Source organism: Myxocyprinus asiaticus, chromosome 3 (assembly GCF_019703515.2).
Source record: "Myxocyprinus asiaticus isolate MX2 ecotype Aquarium Trade chromosome 3, UBuf_Myxa_2, whole genome shotgun sequence".
Lineage (NCBI taxonomy): Eukaryota > Metazoa > Chordata > Actinopteri > Cypriniformes > Catostomidae > Myxocyprinus > Myxocyprinus asiaticus.
In genome coordinates this window covers 53,865,008-53,889,266 of record NC_059346.1, presented here as the reverse complement: position 1 = coordinate 53,889,266, position 24,259 = coordinate 53,865,008, and the positions used below count along the sequence as shown (strand labels likewise).

The 24,259-nt window shown below is 38.6% G+C and overlaps 1 protein-coding gene across 4 annotated transcripts in view; it reads right to left on the bottom strand.

The window, feature by feature from the left end:
* The window catches only part of LOC127430774 (E3 ubiquitin-protein ligase KCMF1-like), a 52,824-nt gene extending 31,239 nt beyond the window's left edge, over positions 1 to 21,585 (bottom strand). For all 4 annotated transcript variants that reach the window (XR_007895492.1, XR_007895490.1, XR_007895491.1 and 1 more), the window contains exon 1: positions 21,371 to 21,585. Coding sequence is in view for 1 of the 4 variants with exons in the window: in XM_051680830.1 (XP_051536790.1) it covers positions 21,371 to 21,557 (187 nt within the window). In the remaining 3 variants the exon portion in view is untranslated. The remainder of the gene's footprint in view (positions 1 to 21,370) is intronic.
* Positions 21,586 to 24,259: the final 2,674 nt, after the last annotated feature.

The window sequence follows — 24,259 nt, the reverse complement described above, 5'->3', positions numbered from 1 at the left end:
GAGAAGAAAATAAATTTTGTTGCATCACACATTGATTTGACGATACATTCATTCTAGTCTTCAGCAACACAAATGTGTCTGGTTACCGTGGCAATGACGTCATGCGCTCTATGTCATCCTGTCTGTCAGCGCAAATGCCCATAATAATGCAAAAATGTGCTTTCAACAACGAGCTGAAAGAAGCCGATCCATGTCTTCATGCAACACGTGAAAATGTAAGCGGGGTGTTTTCTGAATGTTCATTTTTTTTCCATGAGCACAGAGATAAATCAGACAATGTCACATTCAGACAGCTACACTGCACTTTTTACATAGTACAAGCACTTAGAGGAATATTCCGGGTTCAATCCAAGTTAAGCTCAATGGACAGCATTTGTGGCATAATGTTGATTACCACAAAAATAAATTGACTCATGCCTCCTTTAAAAAAAAAAAAAAAAAAAAAAAAGCAAAAATCGAGGTTACAGCGAGTCACAATGAAAATGGGGCCAATTTGTGAACATTAAATTACTGTTTCAAAAGTATAGCCACAAGACATAAACAATATGTTAACATGATTTTAGTGTGATAAAATTGCTTACCTTTACTGTGTAAAGTAATAGCCAATTTTACAACTTCTTAAGTTGACAATAAGAAAATGGTTTGAGTTCCAGGGCTGAGAAAGAATAAGTAGCACTGCTAACACTGTTCTACATTACAGAGAAATACTAAGGTTACATATATATATATATATACACACACACACACACACACACACACACACTGTACATATATATATATAATTTTTTTGATCACTTCATTATTTTAATTGCTTTTTCGTTTCGTTTGGAGTGCAATTTGAATTTAGAAATGTATTTGATTTAAGTTTTTAATTTTTTTAATAAATTAATTACATTTTCAATGCAAAATCACTAAAGCAAGAATATTCACCGATCCCTCAGCCGGTTGCCGATGTAATTGGATATTGCGATATATATATATATATATATATATATATATATATATATATATATATATATATATATATATATATATATATATATATATATAAATATATATATATATATATATTATACAGTTGTGCTCAAAAGTCTGCATACCCTTAGTTCTTAATACAGTGTATTGCCCCCTTTAGCATCAATGACAGCGTGCAGTCTTTTGTAATAGTTGTCTATGAGGCCTCAAATTCTTGCAGGTGGTATAGCTACCCATTCATCTTGGCAAAATGCCTCCAGGTCATGCAAAGTCTTTGGTCATCTTGCATGAACCGCATGTTTGAGATCTCCCCAGAGTGGCTCGATGATATTAAGGTCAGGAGACTGTGATGGCCACACCAGAACCTTCACCTTTTTCTACTGTAACCACTGGAGGGTCAACTTGGCCTTGTGCTTAGGGTCATTGTCGTGCTGGAAAGTCCAAGAGCGTCCCATGCGCAGCTTTAATGCAGAAAAATGCAAATTGTCTGGCAGTATTTTCTGATAACATGCTGCATTCATCTTGCCATCAATTTTCACAAGATTCCCCGTGCCTTTAGAGCTCACACACCCCCAAAACATCAGTGAGCCACCACCATGCTTCACAGTGGGGATGGTATTCTTTTCACTATAGGCCTTGTTGACCCCTCTCCAAACATAGCACTTATAGTTGTGACCATAAAGCTCTATTTTGGTCTCGTCAGTCCAAATTACAGTGTGCCAAAAGCTGTGAGGCGTGTCAAGGTGTTGTCTGGCATATTGTAACTGGGCTTTTTTGTGGCATTGGCGCAGTAAAGGCTTCTTTCTAGTAACTCGACCATGCAGCTCATTTTTGTTCAAGTATCGTCGTATTGTGCTCCTTGAAACAACCACACTGTCTTTTTCCAGAGCAGCCTGTATTTCTCCTGAGGTTACCTGTGGGTTTTTCTTTGTATCCCAAACAATTCTTCTGGCAGTTGTGGCTGAAATCTTTCTTGGTCTACCTGACCTTGGCTTGGTATCAAAAGATCCCCGAAGTGGCTTGGAAAAAAGATCCTTTTCCATCTTTATAAAGTTCCATTACCTTGTTACGCAGGTCTTTTGACAGTTCTTTTCTGCCCCCCATGGCTCAGTATCTAGCCTGCTCAGTGCATCCACGTGAGAGCTAACAAACTCATTGACTATTTATACACAGACACTAATTGCAATTTAAAAAGTCACAGGTGTGGGAAATTAACCTTTAATTGCCATTTAAACCTGTGTGTGTCACCTTGTGTGTCTGTAACAAGGCCAAACATTCAAGGGTGTGTAAACTTTTGATCAGGGCCATTTGGGTGATTTCTATTATCATTATGATTTAAAAAGGAGCCAAACAACTATGTGATAATAAATGGCTTCATATAATCACTATCCTTAAATAAAATACATTTATTTTGCATGATCAGTCATTTTCAAAATCAATGCCAAAATTTCACAATTTCTGCCAGGGTATGCAAACTTTTGAGCACAACTGTATCTCACCAAACCTTAACGTATTTCTTCAGAACAAGACATGTAGCATACAATAATTTGTTAGACTTCTGAACTATACTTTTGCGTCCTTTTGAAGCTTGAAGTGATCACCATAAACTGCCATTGTGTGACATCACGGAGCACAAATTATTTTTTTTTTTTTCACAATTTCTCCCTTTATGTTAAGAAAAAGAATGAAAATCATATGGTGTTATAACACAGGGGTGAGTAAACAATGACTGAATTTTCATTTTTGGGTGAACTAATCCTTTTAGAACCAAGGGAATGTAAACTTTTGAACTGGATCATTTGTTTAAATTCTGTTACCATTTTGTCTTGTGGAATATACAGTATGTGAGTATCTGTCAAATAGCTTCTTCAAGGTAGTACTAAATACATTTTATGATACCTCTTATTTTTTTATTTTTTTTAAACACCACATGGATGCATCAGGGTTTTAGGTGCACAAGCAGTGCGTAGAACTGCCCCACGTTTTCTGCATATTTACAATGTCCGTGGTTAAATGGCTCTAATATTAGCAGTGGGCTTTACCAGTGTTTTAGGATGTAGCATTTGCAGTCAAGTCGTGAGATGTAACTTCTCAGCAAGTGCCAATTACTACTGTGTTGACTCATTATTTTCCCAAACCAGTCGGCAGATAGAGACAAAAAAGAAATCTCAGTATATATTATTTCTTTAGATAGGGATCATTTTAGATAAAAGTAAACTAAACTGAAAAGACAAATTGAAAATGAAGTAGAAATAAAAAATAAAAAAAAATTTGAAACAATAACAACTCTGCTTGTAATGATTAACGTAGCTTTCACTTTCTTTAGTCTATGTTTGAGTGGAGGGGAAAAAGCAACAAATAACTGAAATGTCAACAGAACGCAACAGGAAGTGTGCTGAAGGACAGTTTTGTCTTCATACATCTAAAGCATATGCTTTCATTCTGAAACCACTTTGAAGTCTGTTCAGCAGGAATCTAATGTTAAAATATAGAGGTGTTTTTTTACATTTATATTGACAGTTGTTTTTTCTTAGTTGTGAAAGTTAAAATAAGCTTAAAATATTGATGTTGAGTTCACGGTTACAATTTGAATTCAGATTCATGGACAGATTAATTCGGACTCGGACTCAACTCGGACTCGACCTGTTATGACTCGATCTCGAATCCGACTCGGCCCCTTTTGGACTCTGGCTTAACTTGAACTCGATTGTTTAAAGACTCGGACTTGACTCAGACTCGACTAAGGTGGACTCGAACCCAACACTACTCCATGCACACTAAGCTTACCTAGGTAGCCCCTAAAAAAAATTAAGACAGACTCGAACCCTTCCCATTATAAACTGACCCTAAAAGTGGATCTTTGAGCAATCTTGAGCATTACATTAGGACTTAAGTTCTAAGTCTAAGGAACAAGAATGTGCAAAACATTTATATATGTACATGTACTGTGTAATGTGCTCTAGAGATACGTTTTTGTTCCAAGGAGATAGGACCATCCTGAACCGAGACATTAAGGTTTCCGTAAACAGCTGTATAACCTAAATTTGTCATGTGCCATAACACAAAGATGGCCGTCGTGGTTAAAAAAAAAACTGGTGGTTTTGCAATTTCTGACCCTACAGTTCAGACCAAACGCATTCTTGCACTAAAAAAGCAAGATGCAACACAATGAACATATGGCAGAACGCAGGTGTCTCGAGAAGCATTTTTAACAGTCAAGGCTCGAAATTGAGACAATTTTGGTCGCATATGCTCCCGAAATTTAATCTGTGCGACCTCAAAATCTATTTGGGAGCATTTGTGCGAGTGCAAATAATTGTTGTGGTACAACCTGTTATCATTTCTCTACAAAACGTTCGCTAATTACTGCACTATGTGCCTGCTGTGAGCTGATACAGTGACCGGTCCACCGTTCTATTCAACGTTACATAACCTATTAAACTTCAACTTTACATTCTTAACTTTAATGCAGATTTTAGGTTGGTTAATATTAGCCGTCAATCACTCCCTTTCACCGCGCACCGTTGTCACGTGACAGGGAGCTAACTAGCGTGCGAAACGTAAAGAGCTGAAGAGAGAAGATGAAAAGAACACTGAGCGATTTCTTTTGTAAGCCACCTAAAGTTACAGATAATGTAACTCCTGGAGTTGGTGATGGCGATCATGTGGTGAATGTGGATCCACCAGTGGGAAAGAAGGCTTGCAGTTTTCGGAGAGAGTGGCTGAAAGACTTCGAGTGGCTCCGCTATGAAAATGGCTTAATGCACTGCTTTCACTGTAAAGCCTGTGGGACAGAGGTTGAAGGTAACACTGCGTTCGTCACTGAATCCACACATTTTAAGCGCGTGAGCTTGATTAAACACAGGGAGAGCGCCAAGCACAAGAAATGCCGGGACAAGTATGTGGCAAAGAATTCAGGATCAGGTTCAATTGTTGAAGCTTTTAATCGTCAGGATGCTGCCGGACGTTCCGTTCAATTGGCAGAGCTGAACATGAAATTTAACACCGTCTACACCATCGCCAAAGAAGAGCTCGCCTTCACTAAATTTAAACCCATGTTGCAGCTCATGAAAATTAACGGCGTTGAGATCAACATGACGTACGCAAATGACAAGTCATGTGCCAACATCATCGACATGATCGCAGATACCATCTGCGAGAACACAGCAGTTAAAGTATCATCAGCTCAGTACATCTCATTCATCATTGATGGAGACACCGACCTGTCTGTCAAGGAGTGTGTGGTAGTGTATGTCCGCACCCTGCTTGATGGACAGCCCACAAACTAGTGATGGGAAGATCGGATCATTTTACTGACTTGAATCTTTGAGTCTCGTTCAGCAAAATGAACAAATCTTTTTTCAAGTCATTTAGTTCATGTCGTTCATTTGAGCAGAATTAAATTAATGTTACATTTTCAATAGCCAAACCCACCCCCCCCCAACACGTCTAATTACGCAAACTTTGATTATAGTCCCAATAAGGAAAAATTTATAATGCAGCCAAGGACAAATTATGAGAAACAAATGATTAGTTCACCTCTGGATTGAATCTTCTGGTCCGAGTCGTTCGTTCTTTTGTCACGTGACAGAAGAACGAACGACTCGGACCAGAAGACTCGAGAGGTGAACTAATCATTTCTGTTTCCTGTGTGAGCAATGCATAGCGTATACGGCTGTCACGTGACAATAGAACGAACGACTCGGACCAAAAGAGTTGAAAGGTGAACTAATAATTTCTATGCGGTTTTCACGTAACAAACAAACGAAGGTTGCGCAATGCACATGCGCAGTCAACACAAAATGAACGAATCACTCTCTGAGACTACTTGCTCTTCTGAGTCACATAAAAGATTCGTTCAAAATGAACGAATTGTTCATGAACGACCCATCACTACAACAAACATCCTCGTCGGACATGTTGAGGTGGAACACGTCAATGCTGATGGTGAGGATGTTTTTTTAAATACATAGCATTATATAAATTGTAGTTGTGGTGCTCCTTAATTTTCAGTGGGTGCTCCTAAATTTTTGCTGGTGCTTCTAACTTTTTGAAGTTGGGAGCACCAGTGCTACTAAGTAAAAAAGTTAATTTCGAGCCCTGAACAGTTGAAAAACACAGCACAACATGCCAAAAACACATCAATCTAGAGCATGTTTATATGACAAACAACTGAAAGGAGGACAGAGGAAGCGGAGGATGCTTGAGTGAGGATGCGCAGGTTGATTCTATGTGGGAAATCTTGTGTCAATCACACCTGATGCACGCATAAATTCTTCTCCCCCTTCACATCTGACACAATAGTTTTAATTCATGTTTCACCACTGTTTTAACAAACTGTAATTGTCACATACGTCGACAGTGCAACTTGAATTATTAGGATTTATTCTTAATATATCAATTAATGAAATTTGATAAACATAATGCCAAACGCTCTGAGGTAATGCAGCTGCGCAAAGGCGATGCTCTGAAATGATAAGCGGGACATTTCATTTTACAAATACATTTCACTTAGATTTCTCCATCCTCTTTCCTTCACTTGCATCTTTTCCTCGTATCCTAAGAGGAGCTAAAAGGACGCGAAGGAAAGGGACAGTTTTAGAAATAAGAAGCCATAGACGAGCGAGTCGGTGCACTGTTTCTTTGATATTAATGTCCTTTTTTTTATTTTTATCAACAACTGATGGTAAAGAACATAACAGATATTCAAATAGACATCATAAAGCAAGTTTATGCGTTACTAATACCCAAACATTGTGGAAATTTTAGAAGTTTTAAAGTCATGTTCTGTATCAACGAATTCTTTGGAGTATATAAAGCAACAAATACAGTTAGAAAATCTGTTTTGCACCATATACTGCAACAGTAAGGATACCTTCCCCCAGGTTTGGATATGCGTACTAGAGCTTGTTTCCCGTAGCCCGTCAGAGATGCACAGATGCACAGTGTCTGTCAAACACAGAAGCTGTGGAATGCACATGTCCACCTATACCTGTGCTGCTCTTATCACTGACACGATCAGCCGAAATAAATGCTTGTTCACCTAACACTGAAATTTACCAAATCATTCACATGCATGTATAGGCTACTTCACCGACACCCCCAACCTCCATATTATATATATATATATATACACACACACACACACACACACACACACACACACACACACACACACACACACACACACACACACAGAGAGAGCTTTGGATTAAATTAAGAGACACTGCAAATTATCAGTTTCTCTGGATTTACCTGGTACGTGGCTTGAGTCATGCGTACTTCACAAAGACGAATCTGCCCGACTCCCGCCTTGCTGAAGCACCCCCAGATCATCACCGGTGATGATCGGTGATGATCTGGGGGAAGATCGGTGATGATTAGCAAGGCTGGAATCGGGCAGATTCGTCTTTGCGAAGGACTCATGAATCAAGCCACGTACAAGTTTATCCTGGAACAAAACTTGCTTCCTTCTGCTCTGACAATGTTCTCCAACTCTGAGGATTGGTTTTTCCAGCAGGACAATGCTCCATGCCACACACCCAAGTCAATCAAGGTGTGGATGGAGGACCACCGGATCAAGACCCTGTCATGGCCAGCCCAATCTCCAGACCTGAACTCCATTGAAAACCAGTGGCAATTTCTCAGGGCCAGCAAAGACTTCTCTGTTGGCATAGCATGCCAAATAAATAAATATTTTTCATCCTTTCATTCTCATTGACCCTTTTGCCTATGTATTTTCAATCACTTTCCACTGCTAATTCATCTACAAACAAATAGCAAAAAACAAAAAGTTTATCCAATCAGAATTTATTCCTCGATGCTTACAAGCAAAGTGTGACAACTGTTTCACAAATCGCATGCCTGAAGCCAAGCTCGTTAGCCGAAACAGTACCTGAGTTTGAGCTCAACCCCGTCAGGCCTTCAAAATTTCTACAGAATCCCTCAACACTGCAGTGAATAGGCATCTATAGTCAGACTGTCAGATTCATCAGCCAATCAGATTGATTTATTTGTTCTTGGTGGGTGTGGTCTTTAGGATATGTCCCAGTCCAGGCCTTCTAGCTGGCAGTGAGTGACGCAAAAAGTACTTTAAGTGATGTACATAATTTGACAGCAAAGTGCGCGAGCTCTTGCTGACGAGTCAGCTGTCACTGCCACATCACCACTGAGAAAGAGATCCTTATGGATTTAAAAACCTCAGATGTTCTGCATGATCGTGAAATTGATTGATTAATTAAACAGAAAGGAGGACTGATTTTCACTTCAAGCAAATTGGTAAGTGCTTTTTGCATTGTTATAGCAACATCAGGAGTTTTATAAGTGTAAATTAGGCTGCTTGAGCATTCAGTGTCGGATCAAGTTTTGAAAAGTAACCGTGTACCCTGACGAAACAAAATGTATTGCAAGCAAAATTTAAAATCGCAAATATTATTAGAGAGCTTTTTTTTGGTATTAGACCTCCTTGGTTCTGGCTTTCGTGCGTGGACGTGTTTTTAAAATTTCAGTTGGTATTATTAGTTGACTGCCACGTAATGTATGATAGGCCAGTGGTTTTCAAACTTTTTTGTACCAAGGCACATCTTTGTAAATATAAAATTTCCAAAGCACACCATTTTTTCTCCTCAAAATACAATGATGCGTACATCCTCATAAATGTGAAATAAACTGTATTAAAACTTATGCTGCCTCTGAAACACAAATCAAAAAATAAAAATGGATTTGAAAACATGGTAAATTATATCTGTGAAAAAATATTTAAAAAAAATGCACTACACAAATTTCATGGAATATTTGAAAAAGGTTATTTAGGTTGTAAGGACAAATCAGGTCTCTACGCAAACATTTTTAATTAGGAAAAAAAAATGCTAAAGAATAATGACGGATACAAATAATATGATGATTATAAAACAATGTTTGTTTATTTTTTGGAATGTGCATTGACCTGGAATTTGCATAAATGCGATGCCATGCAGCTGCTTGGTAGTCTCTTTATAAAGTGTGAACATTTCAACAGGATATGCAGTTTTAATAGGTTTTTGCAGTCTGGCAGTTTGTGGTTATAATGTTACAATGCGCACCTCCGTTAGAAGCACAATACTTTAAGTTCGGTGCGCTGTCACCCTCTCGCAGTTGTGCAAAGAGGCTCTTATTGTTAGAGTGATATTTCATGGTTATTTTTTATGTTTGAGATTTTGCTTATCACGTTGAGTAAGAAGAGGACGCTGACATGCTTTTTACTGGTGTCGCGCACTTTATGGATTCATACATTTTTATTTGACTCGCTATTTTCTCAGAAACTTGCGTTTGAGCGCGAGGTTAAGACATCATCCATCAATAATTTATTATTCAAAACACTGTCCGTCATTTTGACAGACAGGCCTACAAGCAAGAATCTCCGCTTAAACCATCTTCACGTGGTATATCTTCACTATCTCTCGGTCTATGCGTGTGCGTGAAGGAGAGAAAGAGAGAAGAGGAGAGCGCTCGCAGCCGTGTGAGACTGAGAAAACAGCGCTTTGAATGCAAAACTAACTAATGTGCCTCTTTTAAAAGTACTTGGTATATGATGCAAGATGCATCAAGGAGTTTTTCTTCTGATTGTAGGTTGCAATAATAAGTTCATAACTTTGGGTGTAAGATCAGCTGTCACTCGCACCGGTGCAGCCAAATAATTATCCAAATTCGCACGCACTAATTTTCACTCACAAATGCTGGAGCTCTGTAAATTCCAGCAGTGGCAACCGTTTGAGAACCACTGTGATAGGCATACGGTGTCTTATTCATTGTGAAACTGTGTTTTCTTAAATGGCATGAATCGCACTGAAGGCCTAGACTTAAAATGCACGGGCCACGGCTGTTGAACACCTCTGGAATGTGATCAAGAGGAAGATGGATGGCCACAAGCTATCAAACAAAGCCGAGCTGCTTGAATTTTTGCACCAGGAGTGGCATAAATTCACCCAACAGCAATGTGAAAGACTGGTAGAGAGCATGCCAAGACGCATGAAAGCTGTGGGGACAAAGATCTTACTTTTGGAGAAATTTCCTCTGGTTTGATAAAACAAAAATTGATCTGTTTGGCCTTAATGACCATAGTTATGTTTGGAGGAAAAAGGGTAAGGATTGCAAGCCGAAGAACACCATCCCAACCGTGAAGCATGGGGGTGGCAGCATCATGTTGTGAGGGTGCTTTGCTGCAGGAGGGACTGGTGCACTTCACAAAATAGATGGCATCATGAGGAAGGAAAATGATGTAGATATATTGAAGCAGCATCTCAAGACATCAGCCAGGAAGTTAAAGCTCGGCCGCAAATGGGTCTTCCAAATGGACAATGACCCCAGGCATACCTCCAAATTTGTGGCAAAATGGCTTAAGGACAACAAAGTCAAGGTATTGGAGTGGCCATCACAAAGCCCTGACCTCAATCCGATAGAAAATTTGTGGGCAGAACTGAAAAAGCGTGTGCGAGCAAGGAGGTCTATAAACCTGACTCAGTTGCACCAGTTCTGTCTGGAGGAATGGACCAAAATTCCAGCAACTTATTGTGAGAAGCTTGTGGAAGGCTACCAAAAATGTTTGACCCAAGTTAAACAATTTAAAAGGCAATGCTACCAAATACTAACAAAGTGTATGTAAACTTCTGACCCATATATATATATATATATATATATACATATATATATGTGTGTGTGTGTGTGTGTGTGTGTGTGTGTGTGTGTGTGTGTGTGTGTGTGTGTGTGTGTGTGTATATCTCCACCTCACTGCATATCTCAAAACACTCAGGTTAATAAATGCTTGTTGCGCGAACAAGGTTTTTGCCATTGATTACAAGCCTGTCCTGTCCCCCCCGTCAGCATCGCGGGATATCTCCGTCGTGACGCGTCCCTGTATCAACTCTCTCAACTGAAGCAATTCGGAGTTTGAACTGCTGGTCACATGGTTTAATGAATAATCATGAGACCGCGCTTTCTTATAGGATAAGGCCACGCAGTCTCATGAATAATGATTAGACACTGATGAATAGTACATGGAAATGTCACATCGTGTGATGTTGATTTTAAACCCTTAAGACAAAAGTAGCGCACAAAATCCGTATTTAACAATTTCCTTTTAAAATGAAAATTAATGGATGCTTACATTGTCTCCTATCATGTATAACACATACATATCTGGTATCATTTCAGAAAATGTAGTTTAATGACCCTTTAATACCGTCATGCTCTGTTGTGAAGCACTGTATTTGACAAGGAAAAAAAAAGTTGTTTTGGATTGTGCTGTGAGGATCTGAATAGAAGCTCTTCATTTGATAAAAATAATGCAATGGTATGTTGGAAAACAGAATTCAATTCTATGAATTAATTTGATTAGTTTTTTTGATGATAAAATGTAATTGAACTTAAAACACAGAATTCCACAAATAAACTAAAATGGAAAACATGGAATTTGGAGAAAAAAAATTAACAGATTTCATAGGGCCCTACTATCTCTACAACAGCTAGTATGTGATTTGGGATGCATGCTAATGAAGCATGGACCCATATAAACCAGTGAATACTTTAAACACTTCAAAACTGCTGCCATACACTGCTGGGAAGCACAAATAATTTATGGATTTAAATAGCCTATTGAAATGTACTTTTGTGAAATTAAGTCAGACAGCATCTTAATTTCTTAGATTAAATATTTAATAGATTTTCACTGTCATATTTTTTTCCGTTTTATGTTTAATCTCATATTGTGGTTTTACATATCTTTGGGTTCAAAAACTGAGGTTTGGTAAGCTTTTTCAAGCTTTTTCCTTCCAGTTCTGCCAAATCATCTTTGTGGTCTTTTTACAGCCTGTAAACAAACCACACATAACTACACATTCCACTATTTCTAAATCAAGGAGGGAAATCCCTATTTGCTTTGACAAAAAAAAAAAAAAAAAAAAAAAAATATTTAAAACTATTTTTTATATATATATATATATATATATATATATATATATATATATATATATATATATATATATATATATATATATATATATCGGAACAAGACACTAAGTATTTACACAAAATCAATTAACTAAAGCATCGCAGTTCTCTCTCAAACATTTCTGGATCACCTAAAATCATAATTGGATTTGAATTATTAATAATTCTGTTTATTGAAAAAGCATACCCAGGACAAAACATTACGGATAAAGGTAAGTTACGGATTGCAATAGCTATATATTTTTAAAGTACACCACCTGCCGGTGAGCAGCTGTGCAATCCACGTCTGCTTTCCTATAAAGTTGTGTGGCAATGTTGGCAGAGGCTGTCAGTTGTCTCGTCTGCATGCATTATTTGTCAGGCAACAACTGTTCAGGATGCCATCATGAAATCAGCTCAAATGCATCTTATGAACTACTGTAACAAAGACTGTGTTTAGCTGAGACAGACCACTTGTTTTAAAATGAATGTGAGAAATTGGAATGCCTATTATAGCAGATGAAGAAAAGGAAGTCCCAGATAAGAGAGTCTATCAGCTTTTGGAAACAGGCTTAGGCTGTCAGTTAACTCGAAAATGCCTATTAGCTGGACCAGCCAAAAAAAAAAAAAACAACATACAAAAGGAACAAATCTCCCTTTTAAATTCTGTATTATAGTGGCGTAATGGATAATGCGATCTAGACCGCTAGAGGGCGGTGCTTGCTTACACAGCGCTTACTGAAGCGCTTAATGCAGACTATGGCAGAGTTCGAAATGGCATACTACCCATACTACTCTTACTACTTCTGCCATATGTGTCTCAGCCTATAGCTACGTTGGAATATCCACACTTTCCTACTATTTATTATGCCAAAAACAGTATGTCAGTGGAGTAGTACATCCGAATCCTCAGTATTCATAAAACAGTAAACAGGATGACCTACTATTTCCAGTGAGATTCTGAAGTGCTCTATCAACTGGACACTTTACGATCCCATAATCCCTCGGGAGCTGAGTAGACGTCACGTTCAAAACGCTGGCTTTAAAAGAGGGTGGTGAACCGCGAACCTTCTCAACTGTAAGTGCTATATATACCAAGAAAGTTGTTCCTTTAATGACAAAGGCAAGAAAGTATTTTTTCCTCTTGTGATGTTTATTGGTGGTTGGCAATCCAGCTAATGGTGCATTACCGCCACCTAATGAGCTGGAGTGTGGAGCGTCACAAGAAAGTTATTCAGGAGTCAAACATCTGCTGAAGATGATTAAATTGGCGAAATTTCATCAAAAAGTGGTCACACACCTTGTGTAAGATTAAATACCAAACTGAGTATACTTCTTGAACTTCAAATTAAAAGGTAGCTTACCCTGTGGAGTTTATTTGTTAACAAACAAGTTATGTTTACATTTATTCTTGAGGTCTAACAAACATGTGGAAGGCATTTCCTTCCCCATTAATGGTATGAAATGTATATTGTGATCAATATCGATATTGAACGATATGAAAATAAGTATTGTGATTAGTGGTCGACTGATATGGGGTTTTTTAATGGCCGATGCCGATATCCAGAGAGCAGGGTGGCCGACAGGCCGATACAATGCTGATATATCACACAATTTAATATAGTAAATAACAAACATTAAATTGCTAGAAAAATAATCAACTCTTATTTAGCACAATAATTACTCAATTACTCAAGAAACTGTTAATATATTAGAAAGGAGGAAATAACAGTACACATAGTAGTCCAGCAACCACGGATGGCATGTCCACGTTAGCAATCGCATTTACTCACAAAAAAATCGAATCAAACAAATTGTACATACAGTGCATAGTGAATAAGACATTTACTTATAGCACACGTAAAGTGCTTTTACTTCAGGCTGCATCCGAAAATGTAGGCAGCTGACTTGCTACCTTGCTGCCTAATCAGTTAATGGGTTAACTGACAGCCGTTTTGAATGAATGGAAATCCTAAGGGAACTGAATTTCAAACAGTTTGAGAAGCACCTTATTTTCATCGTACTTCCATATACAGCCTCTGGAGGCAGCATTTTCCTGGTTTCGGACGCAGCCTTGATATTGCACTCACGCGCTCATGCGGATCCAGCGCGAGCCTCAATCTCCTGACAGTTTAAATGGCCTGGATCGCCTAATTGGATTGTTACAGATGGACCGTCATGATTTGTGAATGAGAGGAACTTTTGATCCTGATCCTTAAGTTTTTGATTCTGGCTGATAGAATACGTGCTTCAGAGGAAGATATTAGATGAGCACTCGACGGGAAGAAAACGCAGGATTTTCATGAGGTTCGTGACATCTTTTTAAACAAGATACCTACATATTTGCAAATAGTATATAATACAAGTTTTATTGATATATGCCTTTTATCATTAGGAAAGTTACAGGGAACTGTTGAGGAGAGACTGTTAGAATACCTGCATTAGAGGTAAATGAATGAGCGTTCCACAGGATGCTGGATCTGCTGAAGTTGTGTGAGGTTGGTTTATTACATCTGTTTAAACGAGATATGCGCATATTTGCAGATGGTATATGATATTAGTTTTATTGATATTTGCCTATTTATCATTAGACAAGACAGTTAAAAGTTACAGGGAACTGTTGAGGAGAGAGAGGGAGAATGAAACATACAAGCACTTCAACATTATGAGCTCAAACGCATCTGCCACAGCTCCGATATGCAGACCGTTTAAATGAGACTGTTGCACACCGGTCTATTACTGTAGTAACACGATGGCACGTTAACACGTCTCAGACACATCACATGCAAGCAGGTGATTTTCAGCGCCAATGCCGATAATTTAAAAAGTCAGAATATCGGCCAATTTATCAGCCTCTGCTGATAAATCAGTCAACCACTAATCGTGATAATATTTTTGGCCATATCGCCCAACCCTAGTTTTGAAGAGAGTTGTTTTCATGTGTACAGGCTGTAATACAGTGAAAAGGAATGTATATTTTAAAAACTGTACACCCCAACCCAACACCAAACCTAACCATTAGTGGAGTTAAAACTTAATGTTAAAAGGAAAAATGCAACCTCCAAATCCCGCTGGTCACTGATAAAGTGAAAGCAATTACTTCCTGGTTTCAATGCACGATCAATGGGTGTCTCTTACACTGCTGATGCAACATGCTTTCAGTCACACCACAAGGGAATGTAAACATTCTGAAGCTCATATTCAAGTACAAAAGACCATTTATATTCTTATTTCTCAAACCTATCATATTGTTAAATAAATGGAAATGTTTCAGAAACTTCTCTGATCCGTGTTAAGCAGACAACAGCCAGGAAAACAAAACTAGTTTGAGCAATTATCAACTTGTCTAATCATATTTGAAATGTCTTAAAACCCAATTAGAAGCCTACCTAGACAGCGCTTTTGGGCACATATGATGCACAAAGATGTTGTCTAGCTAGGCAGCTCACTAGGCTTTGAGAGACAGCCATAAAAAGCAAGCAATGAACATATCAATAATATTATCAACACCCTAAATGAGAACAACCTCGGTCATCACATTATACAGATTTCAATACCATGCTGTCTTAATGGAATAGTTCACCCAAAAATGAAAATTCTCTCATCATTTACTCACTCCCAGATGTGTGACTTAAGTCATACGTAAGATTTTAAGAAGAATATATCAGCTCTGTAGGTCCATACAATGCAAGTAAATAAAAGTAATCCATATGACATCAGTGGTTAAATCCATGTTTTCAGAAGTGATATGATAGGTGTGTTTGAGACCAACATTAATCTGATTTAAATTGGGATCCTCACAGAATAGTGCTGAGATGAGTGACTGATGAAATACTGTGAGCAGCATGTTTGATTGACACTGCGAGTGAGCATATTGAAGGGAGTGAAGCTGAAAGTGCTCAAGATCGCTCAAACAGTCTATCGCTCCACACAACGTTTGATTGTCACAACTCGGGTTACATCACGTGTACTCAGATTTGTATTTGCATGTTTATTTGTTGTTTAATTAGTTTTTATACCCATTAGCAGCCTCTTTATCCTCTTCCTACTCACTGTGCAACAAGTCAGAATAACTATCATAATGACTCCAGAAAATGGGCAACCTAATATTCATACACGTGTATCATTTTTAAAAACAAAATGGCATATTCATGTGAATTAAATCATGTCTGAAAGTTTAAATTCGTGAATGCTTAGAATCGCCAACAACTCACCCTCCAAAGGCCACTCAGTCATGCATCAAGAGCTGAGAAAACGCTCATTCATTAGAGTAGCAGTGTACGTATGATTCCCTGCGTGCTGCAAAAAAGATAGGCCCGAAATCGAAGCACAATCGGCCGACCACGGATTTAAGATGAATGTCGGCCGATATCGATCGGTGCTCCCCTGGTATTTGCCCCCATCCTGATTTCTTCTGTTTTTGTGTATTTCTCATACTAAATTGTTTCAAAAATTAAAACTAAATCTGACATAAAACAAAGGCAATCCGAGTAAACACAAAATACAGTTTTTAAATGATGTTATTTATTGAAGCAAAAAAGTTATCCAATACTACTGGGCCTCTGTGAATAAGTATTTGCCCCCTTAGTTACTAAATCCCCAAATCTATGAAACTGCATTAATAATGGGGTTCAGCTGGACTAGACACACCCAGGCCTGATTACTGCCAGCCCTGTTCAGTCAAATCAACACCTAAACAGAACTTTTTCAGCAGCATGAATTTGGCTAAAAGGTCTCACCCAGTTGCACACTATGCCAAGGTCAAAAGAAATTCCAGAAATGAGGAGGAAAAAGGTGATTGAAATACATCAGTCTGGGAAGGGTTACAAAGCTATTTCAAAGGCTCTGGGACTCAAAAGAACCACAATGAGAGCCATTATCTCCAAATGGAGAAAACTTGACACAGTAGTGAACCTTCCAAGTAGTGGCCGACCTTCCAAAATTCCTCCAAGAGCACAGCGACGACTCATCCAGGAAGTCACAAAAAAGCCAAGGACAACATCCAAGGAACTGCAGGCCTCTCTCGCATCAATAAAGTCGTTGTTCATGACTCCACTATCATAAAGACACTGGGCAAAAATGGCATCCATGGAAGCGTGGCAAGGTGAAAATCACTGCTACGGCTTGTCTGAATTTTGCCAAAACATACCTTGATGATCCTCAAACCATTTGGGAGAATGTTCTGTGGACTGAAGAGTCGAAAGTGGAACTGTTTGGAAGACAGGGGTCCCGTTACATCTGGCGTAAATCAAACACAGAATTCCACAAAATGAACATCATACCTACGGTAAAGCATGGTGGTGGAAGTGTGATGGTGTGGGGATGCTTTGTTGCTTCACGGCAGGGCGACTTGCAATAATTGAGGGAAACATGAATTCTGCTCTCTACCAGAAAATCCTAAAGGAGAACGTCCGGTCATCAGTCCTTGAGTTGAAGCTCAAGCTAGGGCTGGGCAATATATTGAATATAATCAAGATAATTTTGCTGACAATGTTAAACTGACCATATTGTGAATATCGCAATGATTTTAATGGGCTTTCATTTGGCCAATAAGTTGCATAAAGAGCACATCAGTACACTCATTTCACGATCCTTCAGAGCTGCACAATTAAACAAAATATCATCAAAATGGCAAGTTGGTCATATGTGATTATTAATCTGCAAAAGGCTGTGATTTAAAGACAGATAAACATGGTCTGTGTGTGATTCAGAACAAACCAGTGAGGCGCTGATCTGTGCACGCGCATGGTGGCGCTCTAAGATCAGTTAAGAAAGTAATGCAGGTTCAAGCATTCGCGCAGTTCCAAACATTAGTAACAGTTACAAGTTATTATACAGATCTACAAACGCGGCACCGTATAACAAAAAAGGAGGAGATTACAGCATTTCAGGAAATGCAGAACATTGTAAACTAAATACACACTGCCTTTTCTGTCACAATAAAAGCTCCTTGTGAAGTTGAATAAATACGACAGCACTTTCGGTGTCAAAATAAAAGCCCCAACTGGAGGTGAAGTAAACAGGAAAGAAATATATTACTTTTGTATAACATAAATGTAATAATCAGAATAATAATGATAATTCAGCATTATATTATAATAATCAACCTGACGTGCCCCACAGAAATAATTTAGTATTATGCAATGTTCAACTGGGGATTCAAAAATAACTCTTCTGCAGAACAGTAATGGGTGTTTTCAAACCTGGATGGGCGTTTCTAAACTATCCAATGAAAGTAGGAAATATCAATGGTTTAACAATGCCCGCTGGTTGGGAAAAGCCCATTTTTGTTCTGCAGAGATATAAGTCTCCAGTGAAGTAGCTTTGCACACCATTTTTCATTCACAAAAACATATTAGTAAAAACATTTGAAGGTAAATAATGCTTTTTATTAAGCTACTATGTATCATTGTGTATGAAATATAAATATAAAGTGCATATCAATGGAAAATTATACAATTTCACTCTCCCTTGTGTTTAATTAATGAAAAACGAATTATTATATTTAAATTTAATATCTTGAAAATATTTCATCTACTTGGCTACAATGGCTGTTTGGATAAAATAAAAAAAAAACAGCCATTTTAGAGCAAATACATAATTATCGAGATATATATATATATCGAATATCGTCAATAGGCTGAAAAATATCAAGATATAATTTAAAACATATCGCCCAGCCCTAGCTCAAGCGCAACTAGATTATGCAGAAAGACAATGATCCAAAGCATAGGAGTAAGTTCCACCTCTGAATGACTCTAATGAAGCAAAATTCAAGTTTTGCCGTGGCCTAGTCAAAGTCCTGACTTGAATCTGAATGAGATGCTGTAGCAGGAACTTAAACAGGCAGTTCATGCTCGAAAACCCTCCAGTGTGGCTGAACTAAAGCAGTTCTGCAAAGAAGAGTGGGCCAAAATTCCACCACAGCGTTGTGAATGACTGATCTCCAGTTATCGGAAGCGTTTGGTTGCAGTTGTTGCTGCTAAAGGTGTCACAACCAGCTATTAAGTTTAAGGGGGCAGTTCGTTTTTCACATGGGTGATATAGGTGTTGGATAACTTTTTTGTTTCAATAAAAAAAAAATATTTGAAAACTGTATTTTGTGTCTACTTGGGTTGCCTTTGTTTTATATCTCATTTGAAAATCAAACAATTTAGTATGAAAAATACACAAACACAGAAGAAGAAAAAAACACAGGGCAAATACTTTTCCACAGCACTTTAGTCAAACAGTTTTATTATACTTAAATATTTTCAAGGACAAATAAATATTTTTCAGGATTTTTTAGGTGTTTTTCTCATTTTCCATTAATTTTAGTGGGAACCCTGTTAAATATATTAATCTGTTTCTCAACCACACCTATCATATCTCATGTTAAGACATGGATTAAATCACTGGAGCCTTATGGATTACTTTTATGCTGCCTTTATGTCCCTTTTGAGATCTTAAAAAGTTTTGGTCACCATTCACTTGCATTGTATGGACCTACAGAACTGAAATATTCTTCTAAAAATCTTTGTTTGTGTTCAGCAGAAAAAAAGAAAGTCATACATATCTGGGATGGCCTCTTTTTAATGCTGCACTTTATACTCTGGAAGAGTGAAGTTAAAAAGAAATGAACCGCTAAAATGATTTCCTTGTCCATTGTGAATATTTAGTGTAGCTGTGTAGGAAGCTCCACCCACACAAACCAAGCCACTTCCTATTGGTCAACGGCAAGTATTCGCCTGTCAAAGTTCACCAAACTTCAACTCCACATAAGAACCGCAAGGGGAAATTCTTCACCACCGGAAGTTTATCGCGCGGATTCCCATTGAAATGCCTGCCGAATTACGCAGCGCGAAGGTAATGTGACCACATCTTCAGTCTATATAGATCACAAATTCCTAAATAAGCAATTTTGAAGTAAAAAAAAAAAAAAATTTTAATGCAACTTTAGCTTCTTTCAATGTCACCATTCAGCTTGTGCACTTTGCACAACATTTTCTATGTATACACATGGAAGATATTTATTTAAAAAATGACCTAAAAGTACTATGGTATTAGCATTTGTTTGGACATGGTATCATGGGAATATGATGGATTTTTGGACTTTTACTACCATGGTATTCCTTGTAGAACATTGTATTCACTATTGTATTACCATGTTACCGCCACAGTACTTACTGTGAGGTGAAAAGCAAAAGGGAAACCCACACAAGACATGCCAAGCTGTTTGCACATCAAGCTTGTAGACAGCATGATCAAGACAAATTTGCCCCTTACAAAATGATATCAGATAGCATACCATGGTGGTTTGACAGACCGTAACAAGGTATTCTGGGCCCCCTGACTGTATATTGCTCTGGGCTCCTTACCTATGGGCCTAAATACAGTTTAGAATTTGTTTTGGGTCCCCCTGTACCTTTGGGCCCCTTGAATCATTACCACCTTTCACCCCACTGGCTACGGCCATGATGGTTTGTTATATACTATGGCACTGAATGATTGCCTTTTTCAAGTACCATGGTATATGTCCAAAAAAAAATAAAACATGGTAATACTATTGCACTACTTGTTAGTTACATGTGCTTAAAGAATACATTTTGGTGAGAGATCCCAATCCCAATGTCGATGAAATGTCAGTGGCAATGTTTTCAAAAGTATTATTACTTGATTTGAGAGTGCTCGCTGAGGTTCTGCAGACTTTTAAGTGCACTTAATCGTCCAAAGCGGCTTTTAACAGCACAAATGTGTCTGGAGCCACATGATAAAGCCAGACTAGGCAACACTTGAATGCTGAATATCTTCTTTGGTCCATGCTAATATCTAAACGTAATGTACTTAAAGTCTGAGCGGCCAGATATAAAAATATAGACGTGTTTCCAGAAACAAGAGAAAAGGGTCCGTTAGCAATCACTGCTACGGCTTGATACGCGCTAATGCTAAATCCAGACGTGCAAGTCATTCACATGTGCTGGCCTGAAACATGACATGACTCAAGACGGCTCAACACACACTCGCACATATACAAACACACTAACATGCGCTCCGGAGCGGCCACAGTGTCTTTATAACCGGTTACTGGACTGAGTTCCGGCCTATAACCGTCATTCTAGCAGGGCAGGGTTACTTTAACCAGAAAGACTGTGAAATAAGTGTCTTAAAGCAGGCCCAACCGAAGCCCTGACCTCTCCACGGTCTACCTGCGGGAACACAGTCGCACTCAGTCCCGCCAAGCCGCAGCAGGCCTCGCACACAGGCCCCGCTCCGAGAAAACGCCCTGTGCGCTATTCTCACCTTATAAGTTCATAAAATGCTGCTAAATTCATGGCGGTCGCCATGACGAGTGTTTCCCGAAGCATTTGAACTGAGAACATGGCAACCCGCGGGTCAGCACTGGCCTAACGTTCAAGCCCAACGACGCGGCGCTCGGCTGTTTTTTCGCACGTACCTTCATGTCGGGACATCCTACAGTCAATGTCACAGCCCCCTCCTCGGGCTCCCTGACGCCTGTGAGTGGGAAAGATGCCGCTAAAAACGAAATAAAAGTGGGACGTGGTCTCTCTTTCCCTGTTTTCTGTCTTGAAGATGGATCCGGGGCTTACACTTCTCTCCGCTTCCCCCTCCCCGTCTGTCATCAAGCGCCTGTGTGTGTGTGTGTGTGTGTGTGTGTGTGTGTGTGTGTGTGTCACGAGCGAGTGCTGTCGCGGTCTGCCGCCAGGAGGCGAGCCGACTCATTAACTGCTGCTGCTTCTGTTTCTTTTTCTTCTTCTTCTTCTTCTTCTTCTTCTTCTTCTGCTGTGGTGTTTGAAGGGCGGTTACGTGTGTAGCTTTGAACCAGAGGCACCTTCCTCCCATCGCGAACTTTGAATGGGTTCTTGTTATGTGTTTACATCTCCATCTGCTGTAGCTAGGGTAATTTATTTTAATCAAAAAATCAAAAAATTTAAATACAGTGGTCCCAAAACGTATTTGGACACCTAAGCCACTAAAATCAGAAGAAAAAAAAAAGTGTATGAATTGTATTGCATTAGATATCAAACTATCAAACCAAATATCATATATTTTAAAGATAGTGCAGGTACACAGCAAGTAAAACATTTCACAAAATTAAGTTTGTTGGGGTTTGAATGATAAAACTATATACTGTTAAGAATTAAAGGGATAGTTCACCCAAAAATTAAAAATTCTCTCATCGTTTACTCATTCTCATGACTTCCCAGATGTAACTTTCTTCTGCTGAACACAAACAAAGGTTTTCAGAAGAATATTTTAGCTCTGTAGGTCCATACAATGCAAGTGAATGGTGACCAGAACTTAAAAGCTCCAAAAAGCACATAAAGGCAGCATAAAAGTAATCCGTAAGACTCCAGTGATTTAACCCATGTCTTCTGAAGCAATCCAATCAGTTCTGGGTGAGAACAGACCAAAATATAACTCTTAAAATATAAATACAAATCTAGACATCTGCAGTCTCCTTGGCGATCATGATTTCAAGCTCGATTCCACTTCCTATAGCACCATCTAGCGCTCTGCAGCTGTCTTGCTTTGAAGGCTGTTCCTAGCAAGGACGCGTCCTTTGTAGGCATTGGTATACAGAGCGTCCTCAACTAGGATTAGCCTTATTTAAAGGAGACGGCCTTTGTAGGACAAACAGTAACAGAATGTATCATGGTTGCTATGACAGCACGCATCACTCTTAACCTGCACAAGCTCTTAAAGGTGCTGTAAGTGATTTTAGCCGTTCTACAATTTCCAAAAACTTAGCCGATGGATTAGCCACGCCACCTCTTTCCAAAACCCCACACTCAAAAGAAACCAAATGAGTTTTATTGAGACAGATATCGAGCAGAAACGGTACAGTGGTACAACAGTAGCAAAATAGTGCCCTCAACTGACAACTGTTATGAACAACATGGCATACAAATGGCTTTAAGCTTCAGTAATTCGCTGCAACTACAATACTATGAGAACATGCAAAATGATTGACAGGCAGAAAGCATCATTGACCACAGACCACGGACACATATTTGTTTGCTGTATACAGAGTTTAGAGCTGTCACAGAGACCGGTGAGATATCTCATGACACTTATTTCATTAATATCTTTCAGGGAGTTTGACATTTTTTTGCATACCTCATTCAGGTGTGAACTGCAGTGCTGCTCTCGCACATCATCATTAGAGTTTAACTGTGGTCTCATGTTACGTTAAATGAGATCAAAGGACCATATGACAACAGATTTATTTGTAGACAATTTTTTATTGTCGACGTTGTCGTCGACTAATCGTTTCAGCTCTACAATGAAGCCTTCAATACGACCTTCATTCATAGTAATTCAGAAGATGCAGGCGTATCCTTCATTGGCCCTTATAACCCACAATTCTTCATGTAAAACCTACATAATTTCTCTGAAAAAAAGAACCCATATTTACCCAAAAATATGACGTAAGTAATGTTAATTCCCAAGTTGAAGTACGTCAGTAGATGGGAGTAAAATATATTTGTTAAATTATAATAAAATATAATGTTAAATAAAGTATTAAAAAGTAAATACAAAAGTACAAACAAAAAAATCTATTTTCTTTTCTCTCTACATCGTTAAAACACTCCTAACGTTTAACTAAGAGAGGAGAGGAAGAATTACACAGCTCACGGTCCAGACGCACTCTAAACTTTCCAAACAGCTTCAGGTGATGTAGATCGCAAAGTATGAGGGAATTATAATGCAAAAATACAAAATAAGTCAATACAGATGCACTCTCGTTGTGGAATAAGCAGAGCCGGAGCTGATGCTCAGCTTAAGCAAAACTTGCGTGTCGAGCATCTTTAAAGGAAACACCTCAGCGTTACATCTTAAATGCAGTTATATTTAATGCATTACAGCTTTATTAAAATTCAAATAATAAGGAAGCAGGTCATGTAAATAAATTCAAACTTCGAAACTGGCATTTCTCTGTGCGGTCAGCGCCTCTCCTATGAGTTGCGCGAAGTGTCCCGATCTAAGGGGGAGAGACTGAAACTGCACCCGACTGAAGCACACTCTGTCATGGGGACGCTCATTCCTCGAGCGTGCACGCTTAATGCAGCTAGATTATAACATGATGGCTCCCAACTTATTGTGTCATAATATGTGTATCACTGTGCATTTCTTATCGTGGAGAAAATTGGCAATATGCAGCTTTAATAATAAGAGAGAGTTTGTTTTTTTAAGTTAAAAATGGATTGAAGTGAACAGTAAGGTAAGAGAGGGTAGTTTTCACCCCATTATACACTGCAACAAAATAAATTTTTTATTTGTTTTTGTTTTGACTTGTTTTCCAATATAATTATCTAAAACT